This window comes from Cherax quadricarinatus, chromosome 42, assembly GCF_038502225.1.
Source record: "Cherax quadricarinatus isolate ZL_2023a chromosome 42, ASM3850222v1, whole genome shotgun sequence".
NCBI classification, from domain to species: Eukaryota; Metazoa; Arthropoda; class Malacostraca; order Decapoda; family Parastacidae; genus Cherax; species Cherax quadricarinatus.
The window spans coordinates 13,325,807-13,347,819 of record NC_091333.1 but is presented as its reverse complement, the minus strand read 5'-3'; the positions used below and the strand labels follow the sequence as shown (position 1 = coordinate 13,347,819).

Below are 22,013 nucleotides of genomic sequence, written 5' to 3'. Positions count from 1 at the left end.
GGAAGAGTGTTGAGAAGATTAGATTCTTTTACACTTAATGATTTATCTTTTAGGGCACTCATCATATGGAGTGATTTCAGAGTGCAGGTTTGGGACTAGTTCCTCCAGGATTTTCCAGTTGTGGAATCTATGTTGGACTGCAAATAAAACCAGTGGCTCTGATAAGCCACATATATCAGGTCTAGCAAAAGGCCCATGCACAGCAACAAACAATATAACATTGTTTGAGTTTGCAAACATTCAAGGTTATAACCAAATAATAACAAAATTAGGCTCATCAGTGGTCTTCTCAGGGAAGCAAATGTAATGCTTGTAGCTTTTACAGAGACCCAAGTGTAAGACTACTTTCATAGCAAAATATGGATACCTGTGTACAACCTATTTAGATGTGACCACAAATATAGGCAACAAAAAGTCAGATGATTTGTATGTTAAAGAGTCACTTATTTGCACTGAGGTACTTAAAGCTACAGATGATGTACTTGAAGTTTTGGACTGAACACATCAACTCCAGGCTGAGGGACTGATTATCTCAAACTTCTCCTCATCTTCCACTGTTCTCTGTAATGGACTGAAGAAGCCACTGGCTGGCAAAAAATTTCCAGAATAAAAATACCCAAATGTTGCACAAGTGTCTCATTTATCAACTTGTCAGTTTTCTAAATCATTTATACAAATTATCCTACATTTCAACATCTAATATTCTATTTTCATATTATCTAGGGAAGAAGTCATTTTTATTTATTGCATATCAGTTATGAATGTCCTTTTATATTTATAATTTTAGATCCCTATATAAATCTCAGTAAAATTTTGGTATTACTCATTTATGTATAATGTTTTCATGATCCCTTGCTGTTTTCTTAAACACTGTGTTTCTGCCAGAATACCTATAGCAATAAGGCAGTGTGAATAATAATTAGCAGTTGTTTTCAGCTAATGCTGTTTACAGCTACGTACTTCTCTTCAATTTTATATTATTTTTTTACTTCTAGAGACAAGCAATGATGGAAGTATGGGAAGCATGAAACATGCACCATTTTGCCACTTCTATTGTTACCCACCAACCTATCACTAGCAACATTGTGCTCCAACAACTCAGACCCCACTAGATATACCTGGAGTATACCTGGAGGGTGTTCTGGTCCATGCAGTGGATCAGGGTTTGATCAACCAAGCTGTTACTGCTGGCATGGGTCTTTCCTCACTCACAAGCTAGTCTCTCTCAAGGAACTCCCTATATCCAGGTGACTTCTAGCAGTCCCTGGAGATCAACATCAGCAGACTGATAGCACTAACATCCCATATCATAAAAATCTTTGAATAGGTCCTAAGAAGCAAGATCGCCACCCATCTAGATACCCATCAGTTACACAACCCAGGGAAACGTGGGTTTACAGCAGGTCGCTCCTGTCTGTCCCAACTACTGGATCACTACGACAAGGTTCTAGATGCACTAGAAGACAAAAAGAATGCAGATGTAATATACACAAACTTTGCAAAAGCCTTCGACATGTGTGACCAAGGCGTAATATCGTACAAAATGTGTGCTAAAGGGATAACAGGAAAAGTTAGTAGATGGATTTATAATTTCCTCACAAACAGAACACAAAGAGTAGTAGTCAACAGAGTAAAGTCTGAGGCAGCAACAGTGAAAAGCCCTGTTCCACAAGACACAGTACTCGCTCCCATCTTGTTTCTCATCCTCATATCTGACATAGACAAGGATGTCAGCCACAGCACCGTATCTTCCTTTGCAGATGACACCCGAATCTGCATGACAGTGTCTTCCATTGCAGACACTGCAAGGCTCCAGGCGGACATCAACCAAATCTTTCAGTGGGCTGCAGAAAACAATATGAAGTTCAACGATGAGAAATTTCAATTACTCAGATATGGTAAACACGAGGAAATTAAATCTTCATCAGAGTACAAAACAAATTCTGGCCACAAAATAGAGCGAAACACCAACGTCAAAGACCTGGGAGTGATCATGTCGGAGGATCTCACCTTCAAGGACCATAACATTGTATCGATCGCATCTGCTAGAAAAATGACAGGATGGATAATGAGAACCTTCAAAACGAGGGATGCCAAGCCCATGATGACACTCTTCAGGTCACTTGTTCTATCTAGGCTGGAATATTGCTGCACACTAACAGCACCTTTCAAGGCAGGTGAAATTGCTGACCTAGAAAATGTACAGAGAACCTTCACGGCGCGCATAACGGAGATAAAACACCTCAATTACTGGGAGCGCTTGAGGTTCCTGAACCTGTATTCCCTGGAACGCAGGCGGGAGAGATACATGATTATATACACCTAGAAAATCCTAGAGGGACTAGTACTGAACTTGCACACGAAAATCACTCACTACGAAAGCAAAAGACTTGGCAGACGATGCAACATCCCCCCAATGAAAAGCAGGGGTGTCACTAGCACGTTAAGGGACCATACAATAAGTGTCAGGGGCCCGAGACTGTTCAACTGCCTCCCAGCATACATAAGGGGGATTACCAACAGACCCCTGGCAGTCTTCAAGCTGGCACTGGACAAGCACCTAAAGTCGGTTCCTGATCAGCCGGGCTGTGGCTCGTACGTTGGTTTGCGTGCAGCCAGCAGTAACAGCCTGGTTGATCAGGCTCTGATCCACCAGGAGGCCTGGTCACAGACCGGGCCGCGGGGGCGTTGACCCCCGGAACTCTCTCCAGGTAAACTCCAGGTAAGACATTATGACCAGAGGAGATGCATATCCATGAGCAGAAATAGAGTGTAAAGTTGCAAAGCATAAAATGAGGACATTTTTGTGATTTTTTTGTGATTGGTTGTGCTCTTCCAACTCACTGTCCCAATGCATGCAAGTGGATGTCTTTACAGCAAGGACTGCACATTAATTTGTGATTTTAAAAATATTTCATGTTTACATTTTTAAGTTTTTAATTCTACTATTTAATACATAGTAGATTAACTATTATGCAGACAACTGCATTACTGTAACAGTAATTGTATAAATAATGTCAGTGCAGTAGTGAACGTGTATTAGACCAGCCAGTTGGACATGTACATGTGGCATGATTTGTGTCCTCTGGAATATTGACAAAAATCGAATATATCTGCTATTTTGAGCTCAGTTTCAAGCCCCTTCCATTTCTCAAACCAATCAAAATATCTGTTTCTGTAATAACTCCTCCATTCTATCAAATGTACCAAAAAATTGAGAATTAAACCACAAAAACCATCTGAAAATACACTGCAAAATTGCAGTCACAGTTTTGTTTTTTCTATCATGCATTCTGTGGGGGGCAGGATCTTTTGATATGGTGCACACTCACCACACAGACCCACTTTTTCATATCTAGGCCAAAATTTACTGCTCACAGCTTATCTAAGTGAGCTGAGCTCATCACACAGTAGTACTACAGCATGGACCCTAAGCTCAAAGCCATAGTACTATGGCATGGATTCCAAAAGGGTTAATATCAGTATTGTGTGAGGTGAGAAAAAATATTATTGCTGGGTAGTTTGACGGTAAACAGACAAATGTGCTTACTGACACTACCCAGAGTTCATCTGACTCCATAGCTTGGTTTACCTTAGCCTACCAGTGCTAAGTGCCAACAAATTTTTATGATTATTTTTGTTATTTATTCATTATTTTATTTGGCTCAACAGACAGAGGATCAAGCCCTCACCATGTCTTATTCTTAATGATCCATTTGTGGTATGTCATGTCAAATATTCAAAAAACTTTCAGATTTTGGAATTTTGGATAAAAGATTCTGCACTGTAGAATACAAAAGAGTGCAGGAACATCTGTAATCCCCTTGTAACTAACATCTGTAATCCCTTTGTAACTAAGGTTCATGGTATAAAAAAGCAGGATTTGTCAGAATTACATAAAAATATTTTGTTATAGTAGAAGCAGTATCATTCTGGAAGAATCGTGGAGATGATATAACCAATAATGATATATGTTTGGATTGAAACATTGTACACTGTATTTATAGCATGTCCTTAATAGCATGACAAGTGCCACTCCCAATAAAGTTACCCCTTTAGGATACACAGTATCTAAAATATCACTGCTGATACATTTTTATATGCCATAAAACTAGTGCTTAAAACAAAAATGTCTCTGGTCTGTCAACTGCAATACCGTAACCCGGTGGTCTGGTGGCTAAAGCTCCCGCTTCACACACGGAGGGCCCGGGTTCGATTCCCGGCGGGTGGAAATTCCGACACGTTTCCTTACACCTATTGTCCTGTTCACCTAGCAGCAAATAGGTACCTGGGTGTTAGTCGACTGGTGTGGGTCGCATCCTGGGGGACAAGATTAAGGACCCCAATGGAAATAAGTTAGACAGTCCTCGATGACGCACTGACTTTCTTGGGTTATCCTGGGTGGCTAACCCTCCGGGGTTAAAAATCCGAACAAAATCTTATCTTATCTTATCTTAACCCCAGCTACTCTTGCCTGTACTCTTTCTTTTCTTCAATCTTTATCTTGTCTCTGGACAACTGTCTAAAGTATATAATAGGAAACCTTATACAAATCGAATTACTTTACTAATAAGTTTTCTTTACAAACATCAGCAATACCATAACTAGCATAGAAGTTAATTTCTCCCATTTTTTCTTCTGGCACATACTTACCAATGAACCACTTGATATCAGCTGGGGGATTGCCATAGTGGGAGATGCACTTTATTGTAGCTGGCTGATCTTCCTGCACAGTGAAGTTCTGCCCTGCCAACACTTGTTGTGTCTCAACCTCCAACTGAGGGCGGTTGGGTGCCACTGGTGGGGTCCAACAGCCACACACACACATGTAACATAAAATAATGGTCAAACTAACATTTATGGATAAATTTTGGACTATTTACAATTGGAATATTAACATAAAATATTTCCAGGCTGACATACATATAGAATTAAAAAATACTGAAATTAATTTAGGTATGTATGTATGTATGGGAGTGTAACTGTTTTACAGCCTGTAATTGTTTTACATGATAGTAGTATTGCTGGTATCTTCTTTTCTGTCTCATAAACATGCAAGATTTCAGGTACATCTTGCTACTTCTACTTACACTCAGGTCACACTACACTTCCATGTACAAGCATATATATACACACCCCTTTGGGTTTTCTTCTATTTTCACACTAGTTCTTGTTCTTGTTTATTTCCTCTTATCTCCATGGGGAAGTTTAACAGAAATCTTCCTCCATGAGCCATGCGTGTCGTAAGAGGTGACTAAAATGTTGGAAGTAAGGGGCTAGTAACCCACCCCCTTTGCAGTATACATTACTAAAGTTAAAAAGAGAAACTTTTGTTTTTCTTTTTGGGTCACTCTGCTTCAGTGGGTTGTGGCCAGTGCGTTGAAAAATTATATATATATATATATATATATATATATATATATATATATATATATATATATATATATATATATATATATATATATATATATATATATTTATGTATATATATATATAAATATATATATATATATACATATGTATATATATATATATATTTTATTATTATTATCACACTGGCTGATTCCCACCAAGGCAGGGTGGCCCGAAAAAGAAAAACTTTCACCATCATTCACTCCATCACTGTCTTGCCAGAAACGTGCTTTACACTACAGTATATATATATATATATATATATATATATATATATATATATATATATATATATATATATATATATATATATATATATATATATATATATATATACATATATATACATATATATATATACATATATATATATATATATATAACATATATATAAAATATATATATATATATAACATATATATAAAATATATATATACAGTGGACCCCCGCATAACGATGGCATCACATAGCGATTAATCCGCATACCGCTTACTTTAATCGCAAAAATTTTGCCGCGCATACCGATTAAAAACCCGCTCACCGATTTTCGTCCGAGACGCGTCCAATGTGCGCCCTCAGCCAGCCTCACATGTGCCGCCCGTGCCATTGTTTACCAGCCAGCCTCCGCGGTAACATCCAAGCATACACTCGGAATATTTCGTATTATTACAGTGTTTTCGGTGCTGTTTCTGGAAAATAAGTGACCATGGGCCCCAAGAAAGCTTCTAGTGCCAACCGTACACCAATAAGGGTGAGAATTCCCATTGAAATGAAGAAAGAGATCATTGATAAGTATGAAAGTGGAGTGCGTATCGCCGACCTAGTCAAGTTGTACAAGAAACCCCAATCAACCATCGCTACTATTGTGGGCACCAGAAAGACAATCAAGGAAGCTGTTCTTGCCAAAGGTTTAACTGTGTTTTCGAAACAAAGATCGCAAGTGATGGAAGATGTTGAGAGACTCTTATTGGTGTGGATAAATGAAAAACAGCTAGCAGGAGATAGCGTCTCTCAAGCGATCATATGTGAAAAGGCTAGGAAGTTGCATGAGGATTTAATTAAAAAAATGCCTGCAACTAGTGATGATGTGAGTGAATTTAAGGCCAGCAAAGGTTGGTTTGAGAGATTTAAGAAGCGTAGTGGCATCCATAGTGTGATAAGGCATGGTGAGGCTGCCAGTTCGGACCACAAAGCGGCTGAAAAATATGTGCAGGAATTCAAGGAGTACATAGACAGTGAAGGACTGAAACCTGAACAAGTGTTTAATTGTGATGAAACAGGCCTGTTCTGGAAGAAAATGCCAAGCAGGACCTACATTACTCAGGAGGAAAAGGCACTCCCAGGACATAAGCCTATGAAAGACAGGCTTACTTAGTTGATGTGTGCCAATGCTAGTGGTGATTGCAAAGTTAAGCCTTTATTAGTGTATCACTCTGAAACTCCCAGAGCGTTCAGGCAAAAGAATGTCCTCAAGGATAATTTGTGTGTGCTGTGGAGGGCAAACAGTAAGGCATGGGTCACTAGGGACTTTTTCTATAACTGGTTACACCATGCATTTGCCCCCAATGTGAAAGATTACCTAACTGAAAAGAAATTAGACCTTAAGTGCCTCCTGGTGTTAGACAATGCCCCTGGTCATCCTACAGACGTGGCAGAGCGACTTTATGGGGACATGAGCTTCATTAAGGTGAAGTTTTTGCCTCCTAATACCACTCCTCTCCTGCAGCCCATGGACCAGCAGGTTATTGCAAACTTCAAAAAACTGTACACAAAAGCTCTGTTTGAAAGGTGCTTTGTAGTGACCTCAGAAACTCAACTGACTCTAAGAGAGTTTTGGAGAGAGCACTTTAATATCCTCAATTGTGTAAACCTTATAGGTAAGGCTTGGGAGGGAGTGACTAAGAAGACCTTGAACTCTGCTTGGAAGAAACTGTGGCCAGAATGTGTAGACAAAAGGGATTTTGAAGGGTTTGAGGCTAACCCTGAGAATCCTGTGCCAGTTGAGGAATCCATTGTGGCATTGGGAAAGTCCTTGGGGTTGGAGGTTAGTGGGGAGGATGTGGAAGAGTTGGTGGAGGAGGACAATGAAGAACTAACCACTGATGAGCTGATAGATCAACTTCAAGAGCAAGAGGCCAGACCTGGGGAAACTGGTTCAGAGGAGGGGAGAGAGAAATTGAAGAAGTTGCCTACTACAAAGATAAAGGAAATCTGTGCAAAGTGGCTTGAAGTGCAAACCTTCATGGATGAAAATCACCCTCACACAGCTATTGCAAGATGTGCTGGTGATTATTACACTGACAATGTTGTGAAACACTTTAGGCAAGTCATAAAGGAACGAGAGGTACAGGCCACTATGGACAGATATCTTGTGCGAAAGAAGTCCAGTGACTCTGAAGCTGGCCCTAGTGGCATTAAAAGAAGAAGGGAAGTAACCCCAGAAAAGGACTTGCTACCTCAAGTCCTAATGGAAGGGGATTCCCCTTCTAAACACTAACACTCTCTCTCCCCTCCTCCCATCCCATCAATCATCACCAGATCTTCAATAAAAGTAAGTGTCATGTAATTGTGCATGCCTTTTTCAGTTTGTGTGTATTAAAATTAACATTTCATGTGGTAAAAAAATTTTTTTTTCATACTTTTGGGTGTCTTGCACGGATTAATTTTATTTCCATTATTTCTTATGGGGAAAATTCATTCACATAACGATTATTTCGCATAACAATTACCCCTCTTGCACGGATTAAAATCGTTAACCGGGGGTCCACTGTATATATATATATTTTTTTTTTTTTTCAACAAGTTGGTCGTCTCCCACCGAGGCAGGGTGACCCAAAAAAGAAAGAAAATCCCCAAAAAGAAAATACTTTCATCATCATTCAACACTTTCACCACACTCACACATTATCACTGCTTTTGCAGAGGTGCTCAGAATACAACAGTTTAGAAGCATATACGTATAAAGATACACAACATATCCCTCCAAACTGCCAATATCCCAAACCCCTCCTTTAAAGTGCAGGCATTGTACTTCCCATTTCCAGGACTCAAGTCCGACTATATGAAAATAACCGATTTCCCTGAATCCCTTCACTAAATATTACCCTGCTCACACTCAAACAGATCGTCAGGTCCCGAGTATCATTCGTCTCCATTCACTCCTATCTAACACGCTCATGCATGTTGGAAGTAAGGGGTTAGTAACCCCCTTTGCAGTATACATTACTAAAGTTAAAAAGAGAAACTTTTGTTTTTCTTTTTGGGTCACCCTGCTTCAGTGGGTTGTGGCCAGTGCGTTGAAAGATATATATATATATATATATATATATATATATATATATATTTTTTTTTTTTTTTATTATCACACCGGCCGATTCCCACCAAGGCAGGGTGGCCCGAAAAAGAAAAACTTTCACCATCATTCACTCCATCACTGTCTTGCCAGAAGGGTGCTTTACACTACAGTTTTTAAACTGCAACATTAACACCCCTCCTTCAGAGTGCAGGCACTGTACTTCCCATCTCCAGGACTCAAGTCCGGCCTGCCGGTTTCCCTGAATCCCTTCATAAATGTTACTTTGCTCACACTCCAACAGCACGTCAAGTATTAAAAACCATTTGTCTCCATTCACTCCTATCAAACACGCTCACGCATGCCTGCTGGAAGTCCAAGCCCCTCGCACACAAAACCTCCTTTACCCCCTCCCTCCAACCCTTCCTAGGCCGACCCCTACCCCGCCTTCCTTCCACTACAGACTGATACACTCTTGAAGTCATTCTGTTTCGCTCCATTCTCTCTACATGTCCGAACCACCTCAACAACCCTTCCTCAGCCCTCTGGACAACAGTTTTGGTAATCCCGCACCTCCTCCTAACTTCCAAACTACGAATTCTCTGCATTATATTCACACCACACATTGCCCTCAGACATGACATCTCCACTGCCTCCAGCCTTCTCCTCGCTGCAACATTCATCACCCACGCTTCACACCCATATAAGAGCGTTGGTAAAACTATACTCTCATACATTCCCCTCTTTGCCTCCAAGGACAAAGTTCTTTGTCTCCACAGACTCCTAAGTGCACCACTCACTCTTTTTCCCTCATCAATTCTATGATTATATAACTTTAGTAATGTATACTGCAAAGGGGGTTACTAACCCCTTACTTCCAACATGCATGAGCGTGTTAGATAGGAGTGAATGGAGACGAATGATACTCGGGACCTGACGATCTGTTGGAGTGTGAGCAGGGTAATATTTAGTGAAGGGATTCAGGGAAACCGGTTATTTTCATATAGTCGGACTTGAGTCCTGGAAATGGGAAGTACAATGCCTGCACTTTAAAGGAGGGGTTTGGGATATTGGCAGTTTGGAGGGATATGTTGTGTATCTTTATACGTATATGCTTCTAAACTGTTGTATTCTGAGCACCTCTGCAAAAGCAGTGATAATGTGTGAGTGTGGTGAAAGTGTTGAATGATGATGAAAGTATTTTCTTTTTGGGGATTTTCTTTCTTTTTTGGGTCACCCTGCCTCGGTGGGAGACGACCAACTTGTTGAAAAAAAAAAAAAATATATATATATACAGTGGACCCCCGGTTAACGATTTTAATCCGTGCAAGAGGGGTAATTGTTATGTGAAATAATCGTTATGTGAATGAATTTTCCCCATAAGAAATAATGGAAATAAAATTAATATATATATATATATATATATATATATATATATATATATATATATATATATATATATATATATATATATATATATATATATATATATATATATATATATATATATATATATATATATATATATATATATATATATATATATATATATATATATATATATATATATATATATATATATATATATATATATATATATATATATATATATATATATATATTGATTACAGAGTGTACCACTAGAACACCTAGCATGGCTAGGCATTTCGGGCAGACTTAGTTTAATTCTTAATTTTAAAATAATACAAATTATGAGGTAAGTTGGTATTATGGCTAAGTGACTAAATACTAGTTTGTGAGTTTAGCAATGTGAATGCTTTTTTTTTGGCACAGTACATAGTTTCAGTATTGGAGTATCACAGGATTCATTATTTTAAGATTGAGATTAATATTTCTGTTTATGGGCAAATGGGTGAGTGAGTGTAAGTGTGAACCACAAGGTGGTATTCATGTAGTTAGTTAGCTTATATACTGTAGTCAGATTGACTGAACACATCGACTCCAGGCTGAGGGACTGATTACCTCAAACTCCTCCTCTCCTTACACCTTTCTGCTTTGTATTGGACTGATGAAGCCACTGTGTGGTGAAACGTTACCTCAAAAAAGATTCCCATATGTTGCATAAGTGTCTCAATCTTCAACTTGTCGGTTTTCAAAACTATTCATCACAACTGTCAGACATTGCATCATCATGGGATCTTGATACAAATAATTCTTCAAAACTTGTCCAACCTTTGGAAGAAGACCTACTTCGACTAATGAATGGTACCACTATGACCCCGCCTCCTCCTGCTTTGCCTCATCTGACTACTGAGAGTCGAAGATCAAAATGAATTTTTTATGAGAGAGCCACAAAATTTGATTAACACAAGCCTATCCGATGTTATCCTGACGCCAAATGACTTCGAACAGGCGATAAATGACATGCCCATGCACTCTGCCCCAGGGCCAGACTCATGGAACTCTGTGTTCATCAAGAACTGCAAGAAGCCCCTATCACGAGCCTTTTCCATCCTATGGAGAGGGAGCATGGACATGGGGGTCGTCCCTCAGTTACTAAAAACAACAGACATAGCCCCACTCCACAAAGGGGGCAGTAAAGCAACAGCAAAGAACTACAGACCAATAGCACTAACATCCCATATCATAAAAATCTTTGAAAGGGTCCTAAGAAGCAAGATCACCACCCATCTAGAAACCCATCAGTTACACAACCCAGGGCAACATGGGTTTAGAACAGGTCGCTCCTGTCTGTCTCAACTACTGGATCACTACGACAAGGTCCTAAATGCACTAGAAGACAAAAAGAATGCAGATGTAATATATACAGACTTTGCAAAAGCCTTCGACAAGTGTGACCATGGCGTAATAGCGCACAAAATGCGCGCTAAAGGAATAACAGGAAAAGTCGGTCGATGGATCTATAATTTCCTCACTAACAGAACACAGAGAGTAGTCGTCAACAGAGTAAAGTCCGAGGCAGCTACGGTGAAAAGCTCTGTTCCACAAGGCACAGTACTAGCTCCCATCTTGTTCCTCATCCTCATATCCGACATAGACAAGGATGTCAGCCACAGCACCGTGTCTTCTTTTGCAGATGACACCCGAAACTGCATGACAGTGTCTTCCATTGCAGACACTGCAAGGCTCCAGGCGGACATCAACCAAATCTTTCAGTGGGCTGCAGAAAACAATATGAAGTTCAACGATGAGAAATTTCAATTACTCAGATATGGTAAACATGAGGAAATTAAATCTTCATCAGAGTACAAAACAAATTCTGGCCACAAAATAGAGCGAAACACCAACGTCAAAGACCTGGGAGTGATTATGTCGGAGGATCTCACCTTCAAGGACCATAACATTGTATCAATCGCATCTGCTAGAAAAATGACAGGATGGATAATGAGAACCTTCAAAACTAGGGAGGCCAAGCCCATGATGACACTCTTCAGGTCACTTGTTCTATCTAGGCTGGAATATTGCTGCACTCTAACAGCACCTTTCAAGGCAGGTGAAATTGCCGACCTAGAAAATGTACAGAGAACTTTCACGGCGCGCATAACGGAGATAAAACACCTCAATTACTGGGAGCGCTTGAGGTTTCTAAACCTGTATTCCCTGGAACGCAGGAGGGAGAGATACATGATTATATACACCTGGAAAATCCTAGAGGGACTAGTACCGAACTTGCACACGAAAATCACTCACTACGAAAGCAAAAGACTTGGCAGACGATGCACCATCCCCCCAATGAAAAGCAGGGGTGTCACTAGCACGTTAAGAGACCATACAATAAGTGTCAGGGGCCCGAGACTGTTCAACTGCCTCCCAGCACACATAAGGGGGATTACCAACAGACCCCTGGCAGTCTTCAAGCTGGCACTGGACAAGCACCTAAAGTCAGTTCCTGATCAGCCGGGCTGTGGCTCGTACGTTGGTTTGCGTGCAGCCAACAGCAACAGCCTGGTTGATCAGGCGCTGATCCACCAGGAGGCCTGGTCACAGACCGGGCCGCGGGGGCATTGACCCCCGAAACTCTCTCCAGGTAAACTCCAGTATATAAGCCACGTCTACAGCCCTATGTTGTACATTCTACAAGATTGATGGACTGAACACATTGACTCCAGGCTGAGGGACTGATTACCTCAAACTCCTCCTCTCTTTACACCTTTCTGCTTTGTACTGGACTGATGAAGCCACTGTGTGGCAAAACGTTACCTCAATGAAGATTCCCATATGTTTCATAGGTGTCTCAATCTTCAGAATTAGGCATAAAAACAATAAAAATGTAAAATGCATATACATTACACTCATTACTTACCTTAAAACACTTGTAGTCTTAATGTAAGGTGAGAAGTGAGCAGTATTTATTGCAGGAAGTCTGGTGTGGTAGCCTGCCCACATACCACACTTGACAATTATGCTAATTTATTTTACTATGATTATATATACTGTATTTTGTTTATGTGATATGTGGGGTGTTTCTTATATAATTTCGAAAAAATATGTCATAGATGGATTAATAAAAATGTTTATAATAATGTAATAGTATATGACACTTAAAGTGTCTCAGAGTGATTCTTATTATTATTATTATGCTTATTGTCACTGACATACCTTGTTCACTAAGTTTAATCATTTCTAACTTGGCATTTAAAGTAAGAGGTTTATGACTCCTCTTTCTATCACAACTGCCCTTAGACATCATTGTAAATGAGAGAGAATAAGTAAATGAGAGGGAATGAGTAAACGAGAGAATGAGTAAATGAGAGAGAATGAGTAAATGAGAGAGAACGAGTAAATGAGAGAGAATGGGTAAATGAGAGAGAACGAGCAAATGAGAAAGAACAATTAAATGAGACACATGAAGCTCACAGAGAATGTAAAGAAACTGAGAGTAAACGGGTGGTGGGCAGTCAGACGAATACGTATTACTGCCTATCTACTAGCTGCTGATGTGTGTTCATTTTGCATTATCTATGCATTTGTGAAATGTTTTCTCCACAAGTTATCTTCATGTTCATGCAGTCAAATACATAACAGCAACACTCCCATTCTTATGCAACACACCTTTTTGAGAGCTAGTGATGCTATTTATGGGTGAAGGCATACAAAAGAAATATTTTTCTACAGTTATACACAGTTTCTCTGGTGGTGTGGTACTAGAGAAAACATGTTACAGGAATTATTGTCAAACACTCCTATATGCCTGACCAGCTAACACACCTCACAAATATATTAATTTGTTTTATTATGACTGTATATACATGTATTTTGTTTATATGATATGAGGGATGTTTCTTATATAATTTTGAAAAAAGTCATAGATGGATTAATGAAAATGTCTATAACAGCATAGTAATATGCAACATTTAAAGTGCCTCAGAGTAATTATTATTATTATTATTATTATTATTATTATTATTATTATTATTATTATTATTATTATTATTATGCTTATTGCATCTTCAACACTAGTGAGACACTCTTAGTGATTTTAATGTACCTGCACACTAGCACAGTAAGTTTACTTAGGTACAGGTACACATAAGTACAATTATCAGAGTATGTATAAAATAGACAATAACTTTAAAACACTTGAAACTTTGGAAAGTTTCCAGACATAATTGAGAGAGACATGTAGTTTACAAAGCCTGTAAACAAACAGAATAGTGCATGGACACTGTAATAGCAAATCAGGAGCTGTATAAATGAATTTTTGAATATAATTTGAAATATCCATATTAGTGAAGTGCCATAAAGCAAAGCGCTGTAAAGCAAAGCACCATAAAGCGGGGCTCTACTGTATATGCATTTTAGGCCTAGCTATACTGCTCACTCAGTACATGATAATGTAAACATGTTATCAGGCTTTTATATGCATTTAAAAGTGAACAAAGGCTGTTTCACTTTACAGTGATATTTACTTTACAGCAGTAGCCTGGAATCTAACCTGCTGTATAAGTGAGGCCCACTTGTAGTTGCAAGAGGTAGAAATGACTTGCTTTTAACCCATACTGCCCTAGTTTGTGCATTTGTTATGAATTCATGTGATTAGTAACCTTGCTTCTTAAAACTCTTTCAAAGATTTTTATATGGAATGTTAGTGCCATCAGTCAATGGCTTTTTGCTACTGCTTTGCTGCCACCTTTGCAGAGTGGGGATATATATATATAAATTTTTAAAGAACATGAAAGAAATTTCTTGGAATTCTTGGTGAACATGGTGTTCTATGAGTCTAGACCTATGGCAGAGTCAATGGTCTTGCTGTCAGTGCCTTTTTTGAAGTGAGGGTAACGTTACATCGAAAATTATTGAGATATTTCTCTTGAATCATATAACAGTGAGACACATCTAATTACATTTATTTCGTTAGCAAGCTAAATGGTGAGGTGACAGACTGGTGGAAATAAGAGTGTAAGATGGCAATGATATTGCAGGATAAGGAAGGAGGGTGCAAGCTCAAATGTATATTAGTAAAATGCTTAAGTACAAACCAGCTGTGGTGGGCAATCACTGACCTCTAACAACAAGTTCAGCTATCCTGGATGTAAGGGCATCATGAGCTGTGAAGGCAGAGGCGGTGACCTGACACTCCCACTCCCCATCATCCACTTCGCTAGCATCCAAGATCCTGATGGAGCAGTCCCCAGCCTCTCGATCACCAGACCACTCATACTTACCCACAAACATTCCCTGAGGCTGTGAAAGACTTCAAATATAACACTTACTCTGGCAATGGAAAATATTTACATTTTTTATAATTAATATATTCTGAGAGTTTTATATATTTATGTATTTTATTTTAAAACACCCACCAAAAATGGAAACAAGAAAGGTATGGAGATGATGCAGCAAAAGTTTAAAATGCAGAGGATATAGTTAAAATATTCTTCACACTATTATTTGAATTATGCTTTTTAAATTCAAGATGTAAATGTGACTCCTAGATACTTACATTAGAGACCTAGGAGCATAAGGTTTTACATATGCGATATGTCCACCTCCAATAAACCTGAAGATGACAGGCAACTTTCAACATGTGAAAAACAGTACTTTTGATATTAACCATAGTTAGCCTAATGGTAGACATTTTTGTAGTTAGGCAGGTTAAGCAGGTACCCATTTCCATAGGTTTATTGCTCTCAAGGAGAATGAGCAATTCTTGCTATGTTTTCTTCACTGTAATTTGACAAGTTACAACTTGTCATCTCTTGTATGTTTATTAGACAACTTTACAAAAGAGTTTTCAGAGTACAAGCTATCAGCCATCCTGAGCATCATTTCCCAGACCAATGCTTTAAACAGCTGAATAAGAGAAGCATGCACTCTCTATATATTATACATTCCATTAAGATAAATAAAAAAAGAATAGACAGAGACTGCAGAAGAATACATCATTAAAAAAAATTAATGTCAGAACTCCCTAAATATTAGTTTCCACATGAGATATACACCAAAATGCATATAAAAGCATAAATGGCCAGTCTGAATTACAATGAATAGGGGTGCATCTTTCAGGGGGTAGGGGTGATATAGCCAGCTCGACTGAAGTAGCTGATGCTAAATTTAATGAGATTTTAAACTGATGGAAGATAGAGTTATGGGCATGCATGGAGAAACAAAAGGGTCGCAGTGCTAGGGATGGAAGAAGCAAGAACTGTCAAAGAATTTTAGGTAAACATATGGAGAAAATGATAGCTCACAAAAAAGATACTAACAAAAGCAAAAAAAATTGTATAAAATGAAACAGGGAAGAAAGGTGAAGCAATAACTTCCTTAGCACCTACTGTACAAATAGCTGGAACACATGGCATTAAAAAAAGGTGAGCTGAGATTTACTGCATGCAGAGAAAACAAAAATTAGCTATTAGAATGATCACACAGTCAGAAAAGAGCAAAGTGATGAGAGAATAAAAATATCAGCAATGAAATTTTGGATATCAGATTCGAGGGACGGAGTGTAGAGGAAGTAAATGTATTCAGATACTCGGGAGTGGACTTGTGAGCTGATGGTTGTATGAGAAATAAAGTGAACCATAGAATTTACAAAGGAAAAAAAGGGGAATAGTACAGTGAGGCATAAGTTGAGAAAAAGAACTTTATTCATGAAGGCAAAAAAGGGAGGGCGGGAATGTATTAGAGTACATACAGGGGTACCAACACTGTTGTATAGGTGTGAAGCATGAGTTTTAAACACTGAAGAATGCTAGAGGCAGTGGAAATGAGATGGCATGTTTGATAGCAATGTGTGGTGTGAATATTATGCAGGGAATTCAGAGTTTGGAGATTAGGATGTGTGGGATTACCAAAAATATATTCAGAGGACTGAGTAGGGATTGTTAAGGTGGTATGTACATTTAGAAAGGAGGGAGTAAAACAGGAAGTCTTGGAGAGTGTATAAATCTATAGTGGAATTCTGGTTCAGAAAACCGACGGGTTCTCTGGGTTCTCTGAACCAGTTCTCTTGATAATGAATTTAAAGTTCTAAGATTTACCTGCTATTTTGCATGCTCATGAGACACAAATAAAAGAACATCTTATAACCATTAGTTTTAGAAAAACTAGGATACAAAAACACTTGTGATAGCTGATGGTACCTTTGCCATGCTAACATTTTGTGATAGAAGGCAGCCAAAGATCAGAGATGAAAGTGAAAAACTGGTGGTTCAATGGTGCTTTTAGTTTGCATCCAAGGGACTTGATGTACATGTAAATTTTTATACCAAAACTACTCATGAAGGAATAGTCCATTCTATTTCAGAAATGCAATTATTGGTATATTTAATACAGTTGTGCAATGAATAAAAAAAAAGCCTATACACGTATAATGTAAGGAATGTTCTTCAAGTCTTTTATTGTACTGAAAGAATAAGAAAATTGCATTGGCTTCCATGCTATTTTTGGGGAAACATAATAAAAAAATTATTTAGCACTGAAGGCTGTAAAAGATGATAACCAAGAAATTGAAATTAATTACCTTGCCATCCTTCTGCCAAGAGCACGTGCCCTGCTTGTTGTACACTTTGCAGGCCAGCACCACATTGCCACCAGGGTTCACCTCTGTCCTGCTCGGCTCCTGGTTCCATGTCTGGGTCCCATCGCACTCTGGAAAGCAAAGATTGGGTGGTTATTCAAAGATATTTGTCCAGGGAGAAGAGAGAAAGAAGGAAGAAATACATATAGAAGATGAATATTTGGTGAGAAGTAGAGAATACTTTAAGTCTCTAGAGGTGCTACAAGTAATAACATTTCTTAGTCAGAACTGAAAGTAGTTATGCACTTGGTGGAGGTAAATGTGTGAATATATATGGTGTGGCAGGCTCAAGCAAACATGATAATCAGATGTGCTTCTGTTTCTGAAAGATCTGAGAGAGGCACAGTAGACCCTCAACCAATGATATTAATCCATTAAAGAGAGCTTGTTGTTAGTTGAATTGATCGTTAGTCAAATTAATTTTCCCCATAAGAAAAAATGAAAATGCAATTAATCCATTTCAGACACCCAAAGGATGAAAAAAATTTTCACATGAAATATACATTTTCCTTCACAGAAACAGAAGGATACATGCACAATAAATACTGTACTAAATGAAGAATAAGTGACACTTATTCTTCATTTAGTACAGTACTTATTGTGCATGTATCCACTGGGAACAACTTCAGAGTCACTGGACCTCTGTCGTACCAAAAATCTTTCCATAGAGCTCTGTACCTCACTTTTCTTTAAGATTTTCCCAAAATGGGCCACAACATTGTCATTGTAAAAGTCACCAGCACGGCTTGCAATAGCTGTGTCAGGGTGATTTTCATTCATAAAGGTTTGCACGTCAACCCATTTTGCACAAATTTCCTTAATCTTTGAAGAAGGCAACTTCCTCCATTTCTCTCTCCCCTCCTCTCAAGCAATTTCCTCAGTTGTGTCCTCTTGCTGTTGCAGATGCTCTTGCAGCTCCTCAGTGGTTAGTTCTTCATCGTCATCCTCCACCAACTCTTCCACATCCTCCCCACTAACCTCCAACCCCATGGACTTCCCCAATGCCACAATAGATTCCACAACTGGCATAGGCTTTTCAGGGTTAGCCCCTTACCCTTCAAAATCCCTCTCTTCCACACATTGTGGCCACAATTTCCTCCAAGCAGAGTTCAAGGTCCTGTTAGTCACTCCCTTCCAGGCCTTACCTATAAGGTTTATGCAACTGAGGATACTAAAGTGATCTTTACGAGTCTCTTAGGGTCAATTGAGTGTCTGAGGTCACCTCAAAGCACTTTTGAAACATTGCTTTGATGTACAGTTTTTAAAATTTGAAATGACCTGCTGGTCCATGGGCTGGAGGAGAGGAGTGGTATTAGGAGGCAAGAATTTCACTTTGATAAAACTCAAGTCCCCCAAAATTCGCTCTGGCAACTCTGAAGGATGAGCAGGAGCATTGTCTAATACCAGGAGGTAATTTTCCAGGGGCCACAGATATATCAGATCACTTTCTAGTTGTAGCTACACTGAGAGTAAAAGGTAGATGGGATACAAGGAGAATAGAAGCATCAGGGAAGAGAGAGGTGAAGGTTTATAAACTAAAAGAGGAGGCAGTTAGGGTAAGATATAAACAGCTATTGGAGGATAGATGGGCTAATGAGAGCATAGGCAATGGGGTCGAAGAGGTATGGGGTAGGTTTAAAAATGTAGTGTTAGAGTGTTCAGCAGAAGTTTGTGGTTACAGGAAAGTGGGTGCAGGAGGGAAGAGGAGCGATTGGTGGAATGATGATGTAAAGAGAGTAGTAAGGGAGAAAAAGTTAGCATATGAGAAGTTTTTACAAAGTAGAAGTGATGCAAGGAGGGAAGAGTATATGGAGAAAAAGAGAGAAGTTAAGAGAGTGGTGAAGCAATGTAAAAAGAGAGCAAATGAGAGAGTGGGTGAGATGTTATCAACAAATTTTGTTGAAAATAAGAAAAAGTTTTGGAGTGAGATTAACAAGTTAAGAAAGCCTAGAGAACAAATGGATTTGTCAGTTAAAAATAGGAGAGGAGAGTTATTAAATGGAGAGTTAGAGGTATTGGGAAGATGGAAGGAATATTTTGAGGAATTGTTAAATGTTGATGAAGATAGGGAAGCTGTGATTTCGTGTATAGGGCAAGGAGGAAAAACATCTTGTAGGAGTGAGGAAGAGCCAGTTGTGAGTGTGGGGGAAGTTCGTGAGGCAGTAGGTAAAATGAAAGGGGGTAAGGCAGCCGGGATTGATGGGATAAAGATAGAAATGTTAAAAGCAGGTGGGGATATAGTTTTGGAGTGGTTGGTGCAATTATTTAATAAATGTATGGAAGAGGGTAAGGTACCTAGGGATTGGCAGAGAGCATGCATAGTTCCTTTGTATAAAGGCAAAGGGGATAAAAGAGAGTGCAAAAATTATAGGGGGATAAGTCTGTTGAGTGTACCTGGTAAAGTGTATGGTAGAGTTATAATTGAAAGAATTAAGAGTAAGACGGAGAATAGGATAGCAGATGAACAAGGAGGCTTTAGGAAAGGTAGGGGGTGTGTGGACCAGGTGTTTACAGTGAAACATATAAGTGAACAGTATTTAGATAAGGCTAAAGAGGTCTTTGTGGCATTTATGGATTTGGAAAAGGCGTATGACAGGGTGGATAGGGGGGCAATGTGGCAGATGTTGCAAGTGTATGGTGTAGGAGGTAGGTTACTGAAAGCAGTGAAGAGTTTTTACGAGGATAGTGAGGCTCAAGTTAGAGTATGTAGGAAAGAGGGAAATTTTTTCCCAGTAAAAGTAGGCCTTAGACAAGGATGTGTGATGTCACCGTGGTTGTTTAATATATTTATAGATGGGGTTGTAAGAGAAGTAAATGCGAGGGTCTTGGCAAGAGGCGTGGAGTTAAAAGATAAAGAATCACACACAAAGTGGGAGTTGTCACAGCTGCTCTTTGCTGATGACACTGTGCTCTTGGGAGATTCTGAAGAGAAGTTGCAGAGATTGGTGGATGAATTTGGTAGGGTGTGCAAAAGAAGAAAATTAAAGGTGAATACAGGAAAGAGTAAGGTTATGAGGATAACAAAAAGATTAGGTGATGAAAGATTGAATATCAGATTGGAGGGAGAGAGTATGGAGGAGGTGAACGTATTCAGATATTTGGGAGTGGACGTGTCAGCGGATGGGTCTATGAAAGATGAGGTGAATCATAGAATTGATGAGGGAAAAAGAGTGAGTGGTGCACTTAGGAGTCTGTGGAGACAAAGAACTTTGTCCTTGGAGGCAAAGAGGGGAATGTATGAGAGTATAGTTTTACCAACGCTCTTATATGGGTGTGAAGCGTGGGTGATGAATGTTGCAGCGAGGAGAAGGCTGGAGGCAGTGGAGATGTCATGTCTGAGGGCAATGTGTGGTGTGAATATAATGCAGAGAATTCGTAGTTTGGAAGTTAGGAGGAGGTGCGGGATTACCAAAACTGTTGTCCAGAGGGCTGAGGAAGGGTTGATGAGGTGGTTCGGACATGTAGAGAGAATGGAGCGAAACAGAATGACTTCAAGAGTGTATCAGTCTGTAGTGGAAGGAAGGCGGGGTAGGGGTCGGCCTAGGAAGGGTTGGAGGGAGGGGGTAAAGGAGGTTTTGTGTGCGAGGGGCTTGGACTTCCAGCAGGCATGCGTGAGCGTGTTTGATAGGAGTGAATGGAGACAAATGGTTTTTAATACTTGACGTGCTGTTGGAGTGTGAGCAAAGTAACATTTATGAAGGGATTCAGGGAAACCGGCAGGCCGGACTTGAGTCCTGGAGATGGGAAGTACAGTGCCTGCACTCTGAAGGAGGGGTGTTAATGTTGCAGTTTAAAAACTGTAGTGTAAAGCACCCTTCTGGCAAGACAGTGATGGAGTGAATGATGGTGAAAGTTTTTCTTTTTCGGGCCACCCTGCCTTGGTGGGAATCGGCCGGTGTGATAATAATAATAAAATAATTTTCCAGGAGGTAATTTTTCACAGTGGGGCCAAACCCATGATAAAACCAATCATAGAAAATGTCCCTAGTGACCCATGCCTTACTGTTTGCCCTCCACATCACACACAAATTAGCCTTGATGACATTGTTTTTCTTGGACACTCTGGGAGTTTCAGAGTGAAACACGAGTAGAGGCTTCACTTTGCAATCCCCACTAGCATCACAACACAACATTAAAGTAACCCTGTCCTTCATAGGCTTGTGTCCTGGGAGTGCTTTTTCCTTTTGTGTAATGTAGGTCCTGTTTGGCATTTTCTTCCAAAACAGGCCTGTTTCATCACAATTAAACACTTGTTGGGGGTTTTAATCCTTCAGCCTCTATGTACTCCTTGAATTCCTGTGCATATTT

The 22,013-nt window shown here is 39.3% G+C and overlaps 1 protein-coding gene across 1 annotated transcript in view; it reads right to left on the bottom strand.

Annotated features, from left to right (window-relative positions):
• LOC128695707 (kin of IRRE-like protein 3) overlaps positions 1-17,778 on the bottom strand; it is a 97,227-nt gene extending 79,449 nt beyond the window's left edge. Inside the window, exons 1-3 of the mRNA XM_070093296.1 lie at positions 17,649-17,778; positions 15,190-15,370; positions 4,654-4,797 (exon numbers count right to left, since the gene is read on the bottom strand). Of these exons, the coding sequence (XP_069949397.1) occupies positions 4,654-4,797; positions 15,190-15,361 (316 nt within the window). The 5' untranslated portion in view covers positions 15,362-15,370; positions 17,649-17,778. The remainder of the gene's footprint in view (positions 1-4,653; positions 4,798-15,189; positions 15,371-17,648) is intronic.
• Positions 17,779-22,013: the final 4,235 nt, after the last annotated feature.